Source organism: Plectrocnemia conspersa, unplaced genomic scaffold (genome assembly GCF_051122295.1).
Source record: "Plectrocnemia conspersa isolate PC_06_02 unplaced genomic scaffold, ASM5112229v1 ptg000007l, whole genome shotgun sequence".
Classification (NCBI taxonomy): domain Eukaryota; kingdom Metazoa; phylum Arthropoda; class Insecta; order Trichoptera; family Polycentropodidae; genus Plectrocnemia; species Plectrocnemia conspersa.
This window is the reverse complement of record NW_028277171.1, coordinates 5010341-5030579: the sequence shown is the minus strand read 5'-3', so window position 1 is coordinate 5030579 and position 20239 is coordinate 5010341. Positions and strand designations below refer to the sequence as shown.

The 20239-nt window shown below is 33.6% G+C and overlaps 2 protein-coding genes across 5 annotated transcripts in view; one reads left to right on the top strand and one right to left on the bottom strand.

Moving 5' to 3' along the window:
- Positions 1–1599: 1599 nt before the first annotated feature.
- On the bottom strand, positions 1600–9362 carry Hrb27C (Heterogeneous nuclear ribonucleoprotein at 27C). 4 transcript variants are annotated; one of them, XM_088188560.1, is made up of 9 exons: positions 9245–9362; positions 5872–6075; positions 5481–5671; positions 4994–5076; positions 4733–4926; positions 4491–4666; positions 3568–3642; positions 2686–2849; positions 1600–2524 (listed from the first exon to the last, which is right to left on the bottom strand). In XM_088188560.1, the coding sequence occupies exons 1-9, from the start codon at positions 9283–9285 to the stop codon at positions 2360–2362; spliced, it is 1293 nt and encodes a 430-aa protein (XP_088044686.1). In that variant the 5' UTR covers positions 9286–9362; the 3' UTR covers positions 1600–2359. The 4 variants fall into 4 exon arrangements, with proteins under 4 accessions (XP_088044686.1, XP_088044683.1, XP_088044684.1 ...); XM_088188557.1 differs by lacking the exon at positions 3568–3642 and having other exon boundaries at positions 1600–2548; XM_088188558.1 differs by lacking the exon at positions 3568–3642.
- A 3383-nt stretch (positions 9363–12745) lies between these two features.
- Positions 12746–20239, top strand: part of Chsy (Chondroitin sulfate synthase) — a 37426-nt gene continuing 29932 nt past the window's right edge. Inside the window, exon 1 of the mRNA XM_088188721.1 lies at positions 12746–13989. Coding sequence (XP_088044847.1) covers positions 13096–13989 — 894 coding nt within the window. The 5' untranslated portion in view covers positions 12746–13095. The remainder of the gene's footprint in view (positions 13990–20239) is intronic.

Sequence of the window (20239 nt, the reverse complement as noted above, 5' to 3'; positions counted from 1 at the left end):
CAAAACGTTAAATGGAAATCTATTCCGTAAAATACGTAAAATCAAACTTGCACTAAGAGATCACATTAACACTACGCCAGTGATAAAATTTGAATAAGGAATATGTAATAAAAATAAATTGTTTATATTTAAAATATATATTATAAATACATATATATATTATTTATTATTATTTATATAATGACTGGAATTCCATCTTACAGACAAAAATGAAGAAGGATAATCTTCACAAGTCACACAAGGTTTACTCTAGATGTTAAATGCTTCTTCTCCATATTAACCTAATCTTTATCTTCACCCCTAATGACGTAGCAATTACAGTTGTAAGAATTAAAAGTTAATAAGGTACCTCATTTTGTTTTTAATCGATAAATTACATATACATATTTCATATATAGATATTAAGATCACAACAAAGTAAATAAAGTAAACTATTTTTATAACAAATATGTCGAAGAGGGGAAGCGTTGAAAGTACCACCAATCAAAATCACAAGGCAGCCATTGTTTATCAAATGTTTAATTACTTAGAAAATCTTACATAGCCCCTTAAACCTAACTTGTAAGAATAATAAACAAATTACCTATGTCATAAAAAACAAGGAACATTTTTGTGTCCATACTCACTAGTATAATAATTATAAAAGCTTAACCGAGCAAGCAATATACAAATTATCAAGACAAACACTTAATTGGCAATTATGTATTAAGGAAGAGCTATATAAATGATATTATTATCTCCATTAATTATATCACTATTTACTAAATGATTTCGACTGATCCCTTTCAACGCTTCCCGCCTCGAATTCATATTTCTTACCTCCTTAAGTCATTATTTTACAATTTTTAATAATTGGTGTAATTTTAAAATATTAAGATAAATATGGTATCGATATACATTTACCAATTTTTAAATAATTCTTTCCTCACTTGATTGTAGATTAGGTTAAGTTACAAAATACTTTTTTTTATGCTATTTAAACATATTTTTAATCATAATTCTTATGCAACTTGAGCGTGTGAAGCTTAAAATTAGTTAACTTATGTTTGTCTGTCAATTTTACCATAAATTAATAATATATAGAAAAGTAACAAAAAATCATTTCTGTAATACGTAAACATACCTGATGAATTTACAATTAAAGAATAAATTTAATCCTAATCAGTTCTAGTCTAGGGATATATAACCGAGGATCTAATATTTATATCTTAAATGTAGATTTTTCGTATGTCAAAACTAAGAAGATTAAGATGTCTGTCATAAAGACGGAACCGATGTCTATAAGAGTTGCCTCACGATGCCTTTACAGCATTTGTCATGCATGCGTGCTTGACCAACGTAACGAGAGAAAATTAAATCAAATACCATCAATGATACAGTTATATTAACATATAATAAGCAAATCTTTGCATTGTTTTTATACATATAATAAAATGCAGTTTGCCATAATTTAGGTTACCACAAGATCTAAAAAAAAAAGTAAACTAATCCATTAAAAATGATATAAAATAATAATATATCGGTCAATCATAAGCCCAATTAACATTGATAATCATATACCTTATTTCGTTTGCCAGCCTTCATCAGAACATTATCAGCTTTATTTTTTTTTTTGGAAATGTCATTTTATTTTTTTATGAATAAAGTATAGCACATAGAACAGACGCCGCCTAAGGCAGTGTGAGAAAAATCGAAATATAAGTGAATTTTTCGATAAAACAATGATGCGACACTTCTCATTTTTTTTAACTACACACGTCAGTGAGACTGAAGAAAGTGTATTGCGACATTAAACGTTGTAAGCCAACACTCGAGGAGCATGGGGCATTCTATAGGACTGATTCATCATACCATAATCCATGTTTCCGGCGAGTAACCAAGTGTACCCGGAGACGACCTGTCCACCGAATCGGTATTGACACATTGAAGTGTTCGACTTGACACCAGATTTTAAAGTCGTACTCGAGTGGTACGATAAATTAGCAACGGAAGGTGCTTGAGTATCGGCGAACAAATTAATCTTGTAATCGGATTGATACACAGAATCGGAAGCGAAGCCTGTGGAATTATAAGCAATTACGGGATATGAATCCGAAGAGAATTTAGAATCAAAGACGTGGTGGTATTCTTTATCAAAGTCGAGCCCTCTGTAATTAAGATTATGAACGCTCTTTTGAGACTTTTCAGACTCTGACGATCCTGAGTTATTAGAGTGGAATGCGGAGGGACGACAAGTAGATTTGTCGACAGCAATATCTATGGAAAGCAAACTCGTTTCTGCATTAAGTTGTTGTAATGATGAGGCTGAAGGGACTGTTGGGCGATGGGGTACAGTATTTCACTTATGATGATGTGGCGGTCATGAGGCGGGCCACTCCTTGGTAAAATCGAAATGCTTCTGGCCTGGCAGCTGTCCCGGCTGAGTCGTCGGCTGGTGCGTCGGGTGAGCGACGGCCGCTGAGTAGCCGCCCTCGCCGGCAGAACCGTATGCTGAACGCGGAGGAACGCCACCGTATGATGAGCTCTGATAAACAGTGGATTGCGTTATCTATTGATTACAATGCAGGAATAATAAAGCAATTAGATATCACGAATTGTTAATTGTTTAATATATTACAGAGACTAAGCTACCGCTAGACTACCGTTATACATATAGCATTGTTAATAGTATAGAGAACGTCTAACCTGGTCTTGCTGTTGATACTGCGGAGGATACTGCTGATAAGCAGCATAATCCTGGGCGGGTTTTCCGCCTCCTCCGACTCCGCCTCCTACGCCGGTGCCGCCCCCGAGCGATCCGGGCGCTCCCGAACCGCCTCCGCCGCTACCGCCGCGACCATACATCTCACCTAAAATACACAAACATGAATAATAATATTGACATCGACACACACAAACTTTACATATACGCATATAGACAGTAAGTGTATGTTTCAGAAATAATTCAACCATTCATCTTATCCAAACATTTTATTATAATTATATATAAACATATACAATAAAATCTTATCTATATAAAAAAAAATATATGTTCCAAATTTACTAATCCTTAAAAATGATTATGCTATTGTATATTATGCTATTATATCGACTAAATTATTCACTAAAGTGCTCTTGGCTGACTTATGACATGCTTCTATAACACAAAATAAGACGTTTTAGTGACAAAATGATAAGATTTATTTATCAACACATGCATAAGCAACATTGCCAACAGCACCAAATAAAAAATAACTTAAACTAACTTAGAATAACTTAAGCCAAAAAAAATAATCAAGCATACTTCCCACTCATATACATATTTTCATATATCTAATATTTAGTCAACTTTGAGATAACAAATTCAATTATAGGCATATTAATTTGTCAGTATCATGGATAAGTAAGTTTTAAATCAGAATGTTTTGTTGGTAATTTCACCAGTGTATCGTTTTTACCGTGTTATGTTTGTTAATTTTTTTTTTAATTATTTATTCGTTGAATTTAAATTGCTTTTTATTTATTTGTGTACATTTAAAATACAATACAAAACATTTTTTTAAAAAAACGATCAATCTGGATACAAACCAGACCCCGTAGAAGTAGAGTTCTGCGGCAAATTCCAGTTATTCCATGTACCACCGCCCGAGGCGCCTCTGGGACCTAAGCCACAATGTTGTTCTGATTAACCATTTTACTTACTGATCTAACAGAATTGCCATACTGATAAATTGTAAACTCAAGTTGACAGTAAACAGTGATTTGTTCATCATTCAGAAAGATAATATTAGTACTTATAAAGAAATTAAACTAATATACATTGAACGAGTACCACACCAGTGTACTTTTAAGTAAAATAAAATTCACTCAGTTCATACATAAAGTATATGACATAAATTCTTATCTAAATTCTATATCTTATAAGCAATATTGTGCTTAAAAAACAAAAAAAGACAAACTGGTAGTAAAATTTGGATTTTCATGAAAACCCTTGATACAATATAATTTAATTAAAATGTGATATTAAACTGTAAAAAAAAGCGAACATTCTCGACATTCATGGAGAAAAATGATCAAAATTTTTCGTTCTATTTATTATATATAACTAAAAACACTGTGTCTATTTAAAGGAACATCACATTTTGGCAATGATGCCAAGTAAAAGATCAGAAATACAAATTCTTCAAAAACTAGTGATACTTTTTATATATATTCAACGCACATACAATAATAAATTCATATATATTTCACATTTTTATTTTGTCATATAATAATATATAAATTATATAAATCACACGAATCGACGTTGTTTTCGTAAAATTTAAACCTAGTTTCGTTATTATATAAAGTAAAGTTATCTCTTTACTTGCTCAGAATTCTTGCAATAATATTAAATTTTTAATCTGCAACCAAAGAATAAACTAACATTCATTTAAAAAGTTGAAATTTTACTGTAAAATTCGCAACACGTGTTGAGTGTCATGAAGGTAAAAATTAAATCAATAACATACCATAGCTGCCGTAGCCTTGCGTCTGCGGAGGGTGCTGTTGGTAATTATTTCCCCATTGCGGCGGCGGTCCCTGGGGTCCTGGAGGAGCTCCCCATCCCTGGTAAGAACCTGGTCCACTCGGAGTGCCGTATCCTGCATAAGAACCTTGGCCAGGACTAGTACCCCATCCTTGATAGCTGCAAAAGTATTAAACATTAGTTGCATTTAAAAAAGACTAAGAAAAAATGTATGATTTATAATACCTATGCATGATATTAGGACCAGCCATCGGCATGTTAAGTGGAGGTCCGCCCATTTGACCGTTATGTCCCTGCATCATTGAAATCGGCGCTCCAGTAGCTGGCGTCCACTGGCCGCTATCGGCGCCACCTCCACCGCCTCCCATCTTTCCACCCCCAGATGTTCCATCGCGAGGTTCAGCCCGTTTGATTTCCACCTAAAAAAATTTCTATTATTATCAAATAGTTCGCAATTGACTTTCTAAGAATTGACAAGTCACAAACCTGTTTGCCTTTCAAATTGATGTAATGCTCTTGAGTAACCCTTTCAACGGATATTTCGTCTTCAAACGACAGAAATCCAAAACCTGTTAAGGTAAAATTGATAGTAAAAGATACATTTATACAAAATTCTTACTCTAGTGAAGACTCTTGGAAAAAATCGATAAGATGAGAAAAATCCGCACTGAATTAATATAGTAAAAGCAATTGAGGGTTCATGAAAGTCAGATTAATAAATTTATCTCGAGTCGAATAGTTTTAATGAGTTACGAAAAGGCACATGTATCATATGTAAGTAATGGAATAGTTAATATCAACTTTTTCCACTATTATCGTATGCTCCATGCTTTACCACAAACATGAACGTTTCTCGTTGATTTTTTTACAACGGAAACTGCCTGGATGCGGATAATGTTTTTCTCTCTATTATTGAAGATATTATAGGCATCGGGAGATAGAAAAACATCAGAATGAACAGCACGACACAAACCTCTCGATTTCTTTTTCTCTTGATCGTACATGATGACGACTTCCATAACTTTTCCATATCTACAGAAAAAGACTCGCAAATCAGTTTCTGTAACATTCGATGGTAATCCTCCCAGGAAGACTTTTGGGTAGCCGCCGCCACGTTTCGGTTTCTGTAGCGTACGCGGGTTGCATGGCTTCGGATCGATAGTTCTGCAACAGTAAAAACACATTCACAACCTCGAAATCACAAAACTATTTTTGTGTATCGCACATTTCGATGAAAAGATTAAAGAAACCTTTTTCATATATTTTGCACGAATATGCTTTTCCACAAACATGAACGTTTCTCGCCGATATGCAAACGGAAACTGCCTGGATGTGGATCAAAAACATTTAGAATCAAGACTGACCTTCCGTCCAAGTTATGTGGTCCGTTATTCAGCACAATATTGACGATGGACGGCTCTGCATACGTGACGAAGCCGAATCCCCTGGATCTACCGGATTCGCTGTTCTTCATCACGACACAGTCGATCACTTCTCCATATCTGGAGAAGTAATGTTGAAGATTTTCCTGGGTCGTCTCCCATGACAACCCGCCGACAAACAGCTTTCTATAAAATAAACATACAATTAGTTTCTATTGAAGAAACGCTGACTTTATAATATCAATATTGAGAATCTGATATCACACTTTGTAACCAATAACATGAAAGTACAGAGTAGACAATGTGTCAGGTTAAAAAAAAAGTATTTCAAACTATATTGCATCAGACGCTACTTTTACAACTAACCCAAGTCATGTAACCGATTTCCAATTAATATACGTCTTTAAAATGTTTGTATCAGATTTATTAATATAAAAGAAAACTTCACAGTATCGCAAAGCCTCATGGATCAACTAAATATTACAATAGACAAGAACTGCTTATTTATAGAAGTAAGACCATTTCTAGCATCACTCTCAACACTGAATCCATGTGGTTATATGGATATATAGAAGAGTTTATTATCTTCTAATGATGCTAAGGTGTGTATAGAGGATAGCACATGGCAATGTCGTATCAATACGGATACTAAGTTAGCCAGACTGAATGACTACAAAAACATGTTTGAATCATGGAATGTTATTGCAAAAAATTATCAATATGCAGAGGATTTAGAAGATTTTCGAGTCGAAACTGGCCAACATTTCATATACTAATAATGAACAAGTTTAAGCATTACAAATCAGTTAAGATATAAATCACATATGAAAACCTATATTGAGCAGATAAAGGAAAAAGCCACAGAGAAACCCAAAACATCAACAAGAGGATCTGATCTATTCAACTTCAGCTCAAAATTTGAGGAAATCAGTAAATCATGTGTGGAATGCAGTTGTGCTGTTTTCACCAAAATTTCTTACTAACTTATTGACAATAGACAAATCTTAGCATTTTAACCCAAGGGGGGCTTTGTCGATATCAAAATCGTGGTTTTTGAGGTAAACAAAGATTTTCATAAAATACCACAGCATCCCAATAATAGTGTGACTCGAACAGCAAATGAGGAATGATATAAGGCAATGATTCAAATTTTTGCAATGCCACAGCTAAAGGAAGATATCAATATCTGGTTGTAACAGAATGAAATAACGAGAAAATGCAAAAAAAACACTTTCCACAAGAATAAGTAATAGTTTAAAGTTCTGAATCATTGCAACCTTTAGAATGTGAACCTTTGTGTGATGTGAGCTTTACATATGTTAACCCTGTGGGTAGTGAGTTAATTATACACATTTATTAATTTGTTAGTATACACCTGGGAGAGAATTAATTCTACGTATTTTTCATCAATTATTTTTATTTTATATTGGATTTATAGCAAGTAATAGGAAAAAATCTACGATTCTTAATGTTTTATTGTTTTGATTCATTTTAACTTTTCTAATATTAAATTTCGTTATTTTACATATTTTTTATATATTATCCGGCTTTTGTAGATTTTTTTTATATCAATTTAGATGCTCTCAATATTTTTTTATAAAATTAATATAAAATATTTTTGTTATGCTTATTTATTCCAAACTCTTCAATTTATTGGTATTATTTAGTATAAAAATTCATTTACATTAAATCAAACACGTTTCTAATTTATTATTTCTTCGGTTATACATGTAAATATATAACTAAAGACCGACTACCACACATGCACGGCGATACCGCTTAGGGGGTTAAGAATATAGTGACATTTAGATGTTTACCATATGGTAAGCACGTGAACCATTATGGAGAGTTATTGACATAAAAAGAGGTACTTAAACTGTTATCAGAGTCAAATTTATTCTAAAAAAATATTTATTAATTTGTTCATACATTTTATTTATTTATATAAAATTATAAATAAGATATTTTAAGTAGATTGGTTGCAAAGTTATTTAGTGTTTTATGTAGCAAAACAACATTTTGCTATAAAAATACGTTTTAAAATTAAAACAGGTTAGGTGCAATTAAAACAGTGAACACACCATGAATACAATAAAACGGGTTCCTTTGGAATTGTATGATTTCTGATTCAATACGAACCAGTTTGAACAAGTTCATTTTCAATGTAAATATAATTGTAAATAAAGAACAAATAAAGAAAATTTGACCCCTGATAACAGGAAATTACCTTGAAATATTCCATCTACATCCAACACTAGAATATTTCCCTTTCATGATGAATTTATCAAAACATGCTAAAGAGCATCGGTTTTACATTTACAACATAAACTTAGGTAGATGATATTTGAATGGAAATGCTCTGGAGAATGTTGATCCAATGAATCGCTACAGTTGTAAGATCAGAATATCAATTTTGTTAGAAAACGAGTCTACACATGGATAGTGGGCAATGTTATTTCATAACAATATGTGACTAGTTTCGATGTTGTCGCTTTGAACCGCTATTCCATATGGTGAAACAGGCGAACCATTAAACAGCGTTTTTAGCCACAAACGTGTGTATCTTGAATAGAAACAATCAGGAGTGAGAAAATAATATAAAAACACACAACTCTGCAGTCACCAGTCCATTATTGGTGATGATGCTAATGATGAACACTGATACACTTTGGCATATTTTGATGAAGTCAATGTCTTCATCAAATCATGCAAAGTGTATCAATAACCTATTTACACATAGTTAATGCGACAATCGAAGGATCTATAGGACGTCAACTTGGTTATGTTAACACATTCGATAGTATAATGTGATAATTTAGGTTAGAAAGCGAGTCTTCCGTGTTCAGATAAAAATGTGGCGGAACCACACGATGGTCCATTCATCGATGACAAATCCATTCGATAACATATGTAGGTACTGTATTTAGGTTAGAATGTCTAGTTTCGATGCGGCTATGCGGCTTTGCAAATTCAAAATGGAGACCAGGTGAGTCGCGTCAGTTGGTGATCGTTTCAAAGATGGATGCCCAGGAACGAAAAAAAAAGATGGCCGTCAACGTCACCCGTTGGAAATTCGCAGACTCGCGGTGAATGTTTACGTATGTCGCGAATCATGGAGGAACGGAAAAAGCACGCAACGGATGCTACACATCGGCGTCTCTTCGTAACGCGCCGCAGGGCGCTCCGGCAGGCCCCCGTCCGCAGCATCGTCGAATGTGTCCGCCGAGACGGTCGATAAGCGTCCGGTCACATGTCGGGCGAACGACCGGCGGCGCTCGCGTGTCGCCGCCGGCCGGAGCCACGCGGCCGGCGCCTTCGCCCCCACGCCCCCGCTTTTGCAGATCGCCGTACTCACCCCTTCTCATCGTCGTCCATCTCCTGAGTCGTCATCCGCATCCCTCGCCGATGGAGTGACTATAGGGGAGTCGGCGGTCGCCACACGCCCGCACGCCTATGGCAGAACGGCTACATCCGCTCACCGGCACCGCCGAACGCCGCGTGACGTCTCGCCAAATCTTCTAAATCGACAAATACACCCTTTATACTATTTTAAATACCACTATAAATCATTAAATAATTTATAACGTTAAATAAAAATATAAAATTATTTTTATCTGCCTCCAAAAATTTGTAGAGTGGTATCGTCGGCGCATTTGGCAAAGTCAAAAGACGCCGAGAGCCGTTGTCTATGGTCCGGCCGGCCGGCGAACCCGACGCTCGATCGAAATCGTTATTGCCATTTTTATTCAACGTAAATATTTGATTTACAGTTTCTTAAAATTATATATAATTATATTTAACACATTTAAGATTTTTGACTGATCAAATTCAATTAAATCAACGTTAAATATTCATCAATTATTTTACGATGAAATACCATGACACCGACATAAATAAAATATGATTATGTTGCTTTTTTTATTACTAAAGTAAATATCATGATTTGTTAATTGTGCTTAACGTATACAAAATTTAATATTTAATTTAAATATTGCTGAATGACACTATTAGTATTGGCTTTTATATGTATACATGTGTTTAATTTAAATTATTTTTTACTACAAAAGCATTGCTTAAAATAATGATGATAGAATAATTTAAAATTATAATAATAAAGTAGTCTATGTATTTTTATTTTATATATTCACTGCAGTAGTTTGTATGTATTTTATTTTCCTAGCACTTGCACATACATATTTTTTCATAATATAATATAAATAGCAGTTTATTAGCAAAATACCTAAATATTTTGATCTGGATGGCCATTTAATCGTTGACATTGTTTTAAGAAAAATTTCCAGATAGATTAACACAAAAATTTGCGATATCTGATAAATCAGTTTTTCTTAATAATTAACACAACAAAATGTTGTTCTTAATATTTGTAATAGGTATTATTTTTTCATCGGCGTTTTAGCGGTTTGACTAAAAAGAAAATTGGACAAAAAACTAGCGATGTAACTTATTTATGTTATATTTTATATATTTTAATAGTAAATAAAGAATATACGGCATTTTAAAATATATTTGTCCGTTACCCAAACATTAAAAAAATATTGTTTTTCTGAGCAGATAGCAGATACTTAAAAGTTCTACCTTTACTTACCGGATTTATGCAGCAGCAGCAAACAGATATAGTACAGATATAATAATATAATGTATTTTAAGATAAAACATTGATAGTTCAGTCCCAATTCACTTGTCTAAATATAATTGACCGTAACCCAAACATTAAAATAATATTGTTTTTCTGAGCAGACACAGATTGAACCGCTGCAGTAGTATTTTATTGAATATTTATAGTTACATGTTGATTATTTATACTCAGTGAACGGTACGCACTCCGGCGTGGGTGCCCGCCAGAGACGACAAGAGAAGAGAGTCCGTCACGCTAGTGTTACCAGAGTGCCGCCAAATTTTGCACATAATAAAACTAAATAAATACATATATAAAATAGCCTCTACATTACTTTTGCCAAGTTTCTACAGCGTCAAACAGATAAAATATTAATAAAATATATTTTTAGATAAAACTTTGGTGACCTTGGACGGTGCAAGAGAGAGGCACCGGCGTGCGAGACCACCAGATTTCCTAAGAGAAGAGAACCCGTCACGCCAGTGTTACCAGAGGGTCGTCGAGTTTTGGCCATAATAAACATAAATAAATACATATAAAAAATAGGCACCTCACAAAACATTGATAGTTCAGTCCCAATTCACAGGTCGGGGAAAAGGAGGATCGTATATCTATTTTTATTTTCTCGATCGTGTACAATCTAGAACGCTGCAATAAATATATCACTTGAATTTACTTCAACTTCAATTCAGAACTTAAGAAACCTATTCAGAACTTAATAAACTCATCCAGAATATAAGAAAGTTCGGCCATGAAGTCGCATTCAACTAAATCGACATAGACGACACATTCGAAGTTTAGAAAAAACAGTCGCTTTCACTTCGATCGTCAGATCTAGTGCAGCCAAGCAATCACTTTTAAGCGCCACGCGTTTTTCGACGTAGTGCCATCTATTACATAAATTGTAGGTACGGCCGGATTTTAATTATATATAAACGAATGTAGATCATATTTTTAGTTTTTGCTGGTCGATCTGTCATTTGCATGACGGCAGTTCATTATCATTATCAACACGTTTTAGGGCCAACTTGCTTAGTTGAGCTCGCAACATTGTCAGATGGTAATAAAACAAGCTAAGCTTGCTCTACGGTGCCACTCTATCGTTATTCTCGCTTCGTTCGTCGCGTTCTACGTATTAAATATATTCGTTACAGATTCATTGATAGTTATTCAAGGGGTGTTAATTTTTTTACCAGCGCTCGTTCACACTTAACCTATCCAGCAGTTTTGGTGAGAGCGAGATATTTTATAAGATATTTCTAAAATAATTTATTGCCCATTTATATGTATAAATGTTATTTTTTATTTTTATATATTTTATATTTATTCTGACCCTGAATAATGACCATTATATATTTTAATTCTGATCATACTATATTTTCATTCTGACCGTATGCTATTTTTATTATAACCATTTGATATTTATTCTGACCTTGAATAATATGATTATGATCAGGCTGTTAATAAAATTCTGACCGAGTTTGATTTTTTCTGACTTAAAGTTGATTTAATTTTTTTTAATTTGCTGCCTTTTAAATACACCAAATTTAAAATAATTAATATCATATTAAAATTATTTAAAATAAGTAAATAATAAGCTATTACAAACTGAGGCGAATAAAATAGTACACAATTAGTAATAATATAAAATTAAAATTAAGGTAGACAAACATAAGTCATTTTAAGAACTATATTTTTTCGATAAGTCTTACATATTTATATTATGCATGCAAGTGGTAATAAACAAGTATTGGTCAGTATATTTTGATATTTCTTGTCATAAATACTATGCTGTGCTTCTCGACGCCTGATAGGTTTCTCAAGTCACCTGATAAAATTTGTTCGGGCGCTATAGAATTTATATATATGTACGTACTACATATGCATGTATATGTGTGCTTAGTAATAATATAACACGTTATTAGTTATTCTACATGTTTGCACGTACTATTATTTCGCACGAAATTTCATGTTTTAAAATTTGCATTTGAAATTTATTTATTTGAAGTTATTTTGTAAAAATTAACAGTGCAATGTCCGATAGATTTGATACAGTACGTTATTATGTGCATCTCACTCGCACCATATGACTGTAGATAGTGTTAGAGCGGAGTGTCCAACTATCTGTTGCGCACGCACATGTGGGTAATCCAAGAATTTGTACTCGCGAAGAATAGAGAAGTGTCCACATCACGAAGACTCCGTTATAAGTTGGAGCTCAGTCGTCGTCCGGCGTTCGATGAAAGAGGTCGTGCGGTTCGGTCTCTCCGTTCAAAAACTTAGTTTTTACGATATCGCGATTTTTTACGTCTTATGCTTAAAGCATGCATTTCGATTCCGTTTTCAATACAAGTTTTGCTTCAAGAACATAATCAAAGTTGCCATATAAATTGTCTCGTTTTTTGAATATTTGAACTATGCAAATTTTTTTGCAGTATTAATGATCTCATGATCGTCTCATCCAATGATCAAAATGATCCGAAGGGTTGGCGCGCGGCGATCTTGGAACGGATGCTGCGCGCTTTCAGTGCCTTACAGATCTTCAGAGAGCCTCGCAGCCTTCTGACATTATGATACACAGCAAAAGTGCCATCAGTAGCAATAAACTGCACATTATATTCAACAAGGCCACCTTCAAAGGCGGCTCTACCATGGCCAGGAGAAAAAGGAATCTCCAGTTCTTGGCCGGCCTCATAGCGGGCGTCCTAATCGGATTTCTAGTCAAAATATGCCTCAAAAACGTGTTTGTATACAACGCGCGGTCTGTCGAGTTGAACGGGATGCTGAAATGCCATAGAAGCAGCAGAAGATTCGGATCGATCAAGACGGAAGACCAATTCGCGCTCGATCCTTTGAAGATCATAGGCCATTCCCACAATGAAACAATTCACAACTCGAAGAGATCACTGTTGTTTGTCGGAGTTATGACGGCCGAGAAGTATCTGAAGACGAGGGCTAACGCTGTGTATAGAACTTGGGGGAAGGATCTACCAGGACGCATTGCGTTCTTCAGCTCCGACGTGTCCAAAAGCGATTCGCTGCCTCTGGTGGCACTCAAAGGAGTCGACGACAGCTATCCTCCGCAGAAGAAGTCCTTCATGATGCTCCTTTACATGCACGATAATTTTATCGATCAGTTTGAGTGGTTCTTGAGAGCCGACGATGATGTGTATATAAAAACTGACAAGTTGGAAGGCTTGCTGAGGTCCGTAGACAGCAGGAGAGCTCAGTTCATAGGTCAAGCAGGCAGAGGTAATAACGAAGAATTTGGCAATTTGAGCTTGGAATACGATGAAAACTTTTGCATGGGCGGACCGGGAGTGATTCTAAGCCGGGAAACGCTCAAGAGAGTTGCACCGCACGTCAAGGAGTGCTTGAAGAACCTTTACACCACCCACGAAGATGTTGAACTTGGACGTTGCGTGAAGAAATTCGCCGGTGTCCCTTGTACGTGGAGCTATGAGGTAAATACATTCAACTGATTATTACGTATAGCAAAAACAGGATTATATAACCAGTTCGTTGCATTTTTCCTTGTAAACATAGCAAGTCGAACCTGATATTTTTTGATAAAAATTGCTATATATATAGATTTATTTACATTAGATAAGGATAACACTATACCAATCAAAAAGTTTTTGGAAAACCCGACTACGTCAATTTTTATTTGACCATCGTGCGTTTTGCGTTGACTGAAATTTGCACCATGCAAACCACTCATTGTACCAAAGGTCAGAAGCTGCAGATAATTTGCTGTTTATTTCGAACATAACCATCATAATTCAATTCACTAAAAGGTAATTTTTTCTCTTGGTAAAATGTAAATGCTGATTTATATAAAAAAAGATTATGTTAATGAGTTTCAAGTATCTCCATATCTCAAAAATCTTCTTAAGAACAACAATGCACAATGAATGATTGTTTCAGATATTATAATTTTAAAATTTCACTGTATCATTATTTATAGATTTTGAGGTATACTTAGAAGGTAACTTGGTCTTATTGTTGATTGTTTGTTAAAGATATGACAAATATTTAGTACTTAAAAAATCTATAACTTATGTTTGCGTAGTAAACATAACCATAACAAACATTCAAAAAATGTTTTTGAAAAAAATCTTGGATAAATGTTCAATTAGAGAACTGTGTCATCGTAATAAAATATGACAAATAAATATTTATCTTAGTCTTCGTGTGCACGCGATATTCAATATAGAATTGCTAATTGCATTATTCAAGAGATCAAAGCACCACCAAGTGACCCATATCATTAATAATCTATCGATTATAGTTACTTAATTTTAATAATTCTTGATTCAAATAAAGAAAACTTATATTTGAGATATTTGGATTCAATACTAAGCAGCATTAAAAAAAACAGTCTTTAAAAATGTCACATTTCAAGCACTGCGATTGATTGATCACAAAACGCCGCGAATATTTTCTTACGGCATTAGAACTTTTCTCTTTATTGGCTTCTATATATTTTTAACTTTCAAACAGGGGCGAATCATTTCAATGCTTCAAATGAAACAAAAATTTCACCCCTCTTTCATCATTCCTAAAAATAAATTTTATTTTTAAAAAATATTACATAATTTTATTTTATATAAACAAGGTCCCACTGAAGTATATTCTTAGAACCTTTCTGACCGAAATGTAACAAAAGAGTTAAAAATAATATTTTATCCGAACGCAGGTTTGAGACGAGTAGTTTATGTGAAAATCGGTTAGTCAGTTACCTTTTCAGACTCAATGACTAAAAGATTTACTTAATTTTAATTTTAATTTTAAATAAGAAATTTTGTACATGGCACGCTGCACGAAATACTTAAGTATTTTATTGCCGAGGTTTTTTTATTATCGGTGTATTAAATTTTCAGATTGTTTTTACCTTAAACCATATAGTCATTAAAACAACATATTAAAAATATTTCTTTATCAACGAAGACGTCAGATCTGTCAATTCTCGCCTAAGTAGCAAAAGCTGATTAATAAGATTTTGGCTACCAAAGCCATTTTCTTATAAATAAATGATCAGGTTTAAATAACCACGCGGCTAAAAAATATATAATATTTTATCAATAAATTGATCATTATAAAGTTTTTTTTTGTAGGTGTATATTCATGTGTGTGTGTTTACGTGAATATTATATAGTAATTTATTTAGGTTATGCAGTGCGAAATTTAAAAACATTTTCTCAAGAGCGTGAATGCGATTCCCGATATTTTGAGGTAGTGTACTTGTTACGGGAATTTTAATTATACTGTATAATATTTATGATCCATTCAGTTGCGCAGCAAATAAAATAATCTACTGTCCGCGTGCGCACAAATTTGTATTGTAATCGGGGGCCAACGTTAATATATATTTTTTGTTTATAATCTCTATGTGCTACATGTATTTCTTAATTAAATAATTTTGCTACAATAGACAACCATTATATCGCATTATATGCACGACCTAGCTTGAAATGCATCCGTGAGATTAGGAAACCCTAGGAAACTAGAATCTGTGACAGTCAATCAGAATTATTACTTTTTTAATCACTGATTTAAACCTCACAGAAACGATAGAAATTTTAAAGCATGTTTTTTCATGCATGCTCTTAAATGTTTGTCCTGTTATTGGTCGGGCGCTCTGAGGGGTGGTACTGGTATATGTAAGTACATAGGGAAATATTGTTTTTTATTTGTATATAAAAGAACGGAATAGCATAGTCCGTAACGTCTCAGATTAGTAACTCTGAGGTTGCGGTTTCGAGCCCCGGCAGCAGCACTCGTTTTTTTTTACAAAAATTGAATTATAATTTCGCTAGTAGAAAAATGTATTTGGACTTCGCTAGTGAAAATATAACTTTACTAAAAATACACATTCCCTGTAACATTTATAAATAGTATATAAATAAATAATAAAAGTATGTAAACGTATTACATATAGAAAAGTCGAGATCTTATAATTTTACTAGCACCTGCCAGATAAATTATATTTTCACTGATAAGAATACATTTTCACCTACCAGTGAAAATTTTCTAAAATGGCATATTCTAAAAAAATATATTCAGGGTAGATTCGGGACTGTTTTTGAGATTTTATTTGTGGGATAACCCGAGATTTTTTGGTTTGAAATCAGGGACTTCATTTAAACTTTTTTTAATGTATCTATTAGGCCGACATTTGCGAAGTTTTTGTCCTTAGCCGGTCGCCCACATTGACGACTTCACCTCATTTTAGTTTTTACGGGAAGGGGGAGGGTTAAAAGTTGGGCAGTTAGTAACCATTTTCTTAAATATTTAGATTTCCTAATATTTAATTAAGTGACATGCAATTTTCTGGGCAAATTCAAGGGGGGGGGGTAGATTTCCCTCACCTGGCTCTCCCAAATGACGTCCCTGTTTTGAGGTACCTCAGATAGTTATATATTTATAACAGAAGATTAATTTTATAAAAAAATATTCAGGGCCTCTTGATATAAAAAATCCACAAACGACGAATAATATATAAAAAATATCTAAAATAAATTAATGAAATTTAATACTAGAAAAGTATTAAAATAAATCATTAAAACATACTAATACAAAAATTAGTAAATTAAATCAAAGCAACAAAACGTTGAAAATCACTGTTTTTATTTTTATAAATGCAATATAAAATAATTCTAAATGAATAATAACAGAAATAATTATGGGAATATACGTAAAATTATCTCACTCCCAAGTGTACAAATGTGTATAAATTAACTCTACTCAGAGGGTTAAAGGTAGCCCTCTACACGCCACGAGTGATCTCTCATACATCTACCACTTAATAATTGGTGAACGGTAGCGGTGGCTGGACCCACGTGTTTAGATGGTCTATAATATTCTTATGGTTTTAAATACCGACAAAGGTTTAAGACCACTGTTCTAATCGATGACTTATGTGTAAACTTCCAGTTTCTTAGTAGCCGGAAACTGCGATATTCTACCACTTTGCTGCTTTAAAGCGCCATGTTTGCTATTTTGATCTCGGAAGCTGGGAAGGTCACGCGCCTTGGAAGGTTTCCTTTTTATTTCATAAGCCGACGAGCGTGCGATTTGGTATTAAGGCCCAATTGAGGGCTCTATCGTTCGGCGCTTTAAATTCAGCTCGAAGGCCGAGGCGCAGAAGTTTACATTGAAAAATTAAAGAGTTCCGCCCCGAAGAATCAGCGCGCGATCGAGTCTCCAGTCAAGTCAACAGTTTAAGTGAAAACCGACCCGTCGTGCCTAGTAGCGAAGAGACCGTCTCGGCGGGAGAAAATTGTATTTAAATTGGATTGGCAGGACGCTACTCGTAAAAGGCGATCCACTTATTGTACCACTCGGGATAGGAAGCGTCCCATTAGCTTGCGAGATAATAATGGTGACCATTTGCTGGCCGTTTCGTGTGGCCGTCCCTAGATTTGACGGCTCCTTACCTCTACGTCCAGGGCCGCCTTATCTATTAAGCAAAATGGGGCGATGCTTCCACCATGCAATTCATCACCACCACGAAACATTGAAGTAATTAGTCAAGTCCCGAAAAGCCCGACCCAGAGACATTTATGGGCCGAAATGTATTCAACAACAGCAACGGACGCGTCCGTGTTTTATTGGCTTATTATCTACAGTTATTGAGAGTCCATCGAGTAGTCGTCGATCCGAATTTTCGTTTAAGCGAGTTCTAGTACTGGTGATCGATTGGTGAGCATGTTAATTTAGATACAATCGCGTTAGTGTTTAGCAACGGCTGTCCGATAATTACAAAATGCTTATTCATACTTATTTTTTATACGCGAGTCTTGAAGCATCTTATATATATAATTGTTCTAAGCCGTCGCTGTCGCTTCCGGACGCCCGTAACTTAATATGTAACATTCTCGTTTAATTCTCTACTCTGTAAATTGTATCACTTTGTATGAACGGTGTATAATATAATACACATAAACAAAGGAAATATATTTAATTATAATAATAAAAATAAAAATTGAATTTTCGAGGCACCGGTAATACATTATATTGTTTCGACCAATGAGAAATAAGCATTCAAATATAAAACAAGATGGCCGACAGTACCGTGACAACAGTTTTAAATAATTATTATTTAATAACAAAATTTTGCTACGCGACAATAATTTTCATTAATTCGTCATTTGACTGAATATAAATAATCGGATTGCTAATTAACAAGGAGTGTTATAACCATGAAAGTTAAATATATACATACTGTGTTGAGGATTAGAAGAATACATTGATTAACCTAGATAAACAATCATAAAACAATCTTCGTAACGAAATCTTCAAATTTTGAATTCCCGGCGACGGGCTCCGAGGCCGAAAAGTGAGTTTTTCCTTTTATAATACATAAAAATTATTATTGTTTCTGATTTAATGCACATATTCGTTAGATTTTAATAATTTCAAATAAACCAGATACGTTTTAAACGTGTAATATATCCTTAGTATGTATGAGGATTGAAAGTTAATGTCTATCAAATTGCCGCTGTCGCAGTGGGAACGCTATATATAATATATCAGCCAATGGACAGCTTATAAATGTCTAGTTTCTTGGATGTTATCTAATAGACAACATTTTACAATGATTATAAATAAATGATTGAATACCTGGGATCATTGATAACCAAAATATCTAAGAGTGGCTTATTTTTAATTCCGATGTGGCAAAATATGTTTGTATACGTCATGGTTTTTAATCAATTTTTGTTCTGTGCCTTCATTCCTCTTTAGGAATAGTCAAATTCAAGATATTCAGTTACATCAAACTTATGTAGTATGTTCTTTATAAAAAGATAATACTTGCTGACAGTTACTTCAACATGAGATGATTCACTCTTTGTTTATATATACCAATTCTACGCTGTAGCCATATAGGTCATCAAATTGTTTCATCGTTGCTTCTGAAAAATAATTAAAAACAATAAGACTCTCATCAATAGTTAAACATTGAACACATTATTACTTCTTATCATCATCATCTTCTTAAACTGATAATTTGTACGTCGTATTTTAATTGTTTGCCATACGTAAATGTTATTAGATCTCTCATTGCTTCTGAAAATTAACTGTATACAATACTTTAGAGTGGGTAAAATTAAACTTTTTGTTTACACTAATATGAGATTTTTCATTATTACTACCATTGTAATATGTTTAATTAACTTTGGCATGTATATCTTGAATTGCCAAATCACTGCTGTTTGTCTTTTAATATTAGGTCCTAGTATGAATAAAATGGTTTAAAGAGTTCTTATATTGTAATAGTTGGTGGCTTTAGATAATCTGAGTGGCGATTCTGAAATTCTTAGGTGATCTGAAATACCGAATCCATTAATGTTTTTTTTATTAATAAAAATTACCTCGGGTATGAAAAAAAAATAGGTTAATAAATATGATATTTAAGGTCTCTTATAAATAATTTGTTTAATTAAATATGATAATATGAATTTTAGAAATTGCTTTAATGTCTTTACCAATCATTTACCAGAAGACATACGTAATGATTTAACTGTAATTCTGGAATCGAAAAAAGTTTTAACATATTAATCTGTCATATTTAAATTTTAATCTTAATATTTCTTTATGAGTTAACATGTTCTTATATTATACTATGTTTACAATCAAATACATTAACGATCAGTTCTCACAATCAACGTCATCTACAGGCAAATACGTAAATATCAAAACTGGATATAT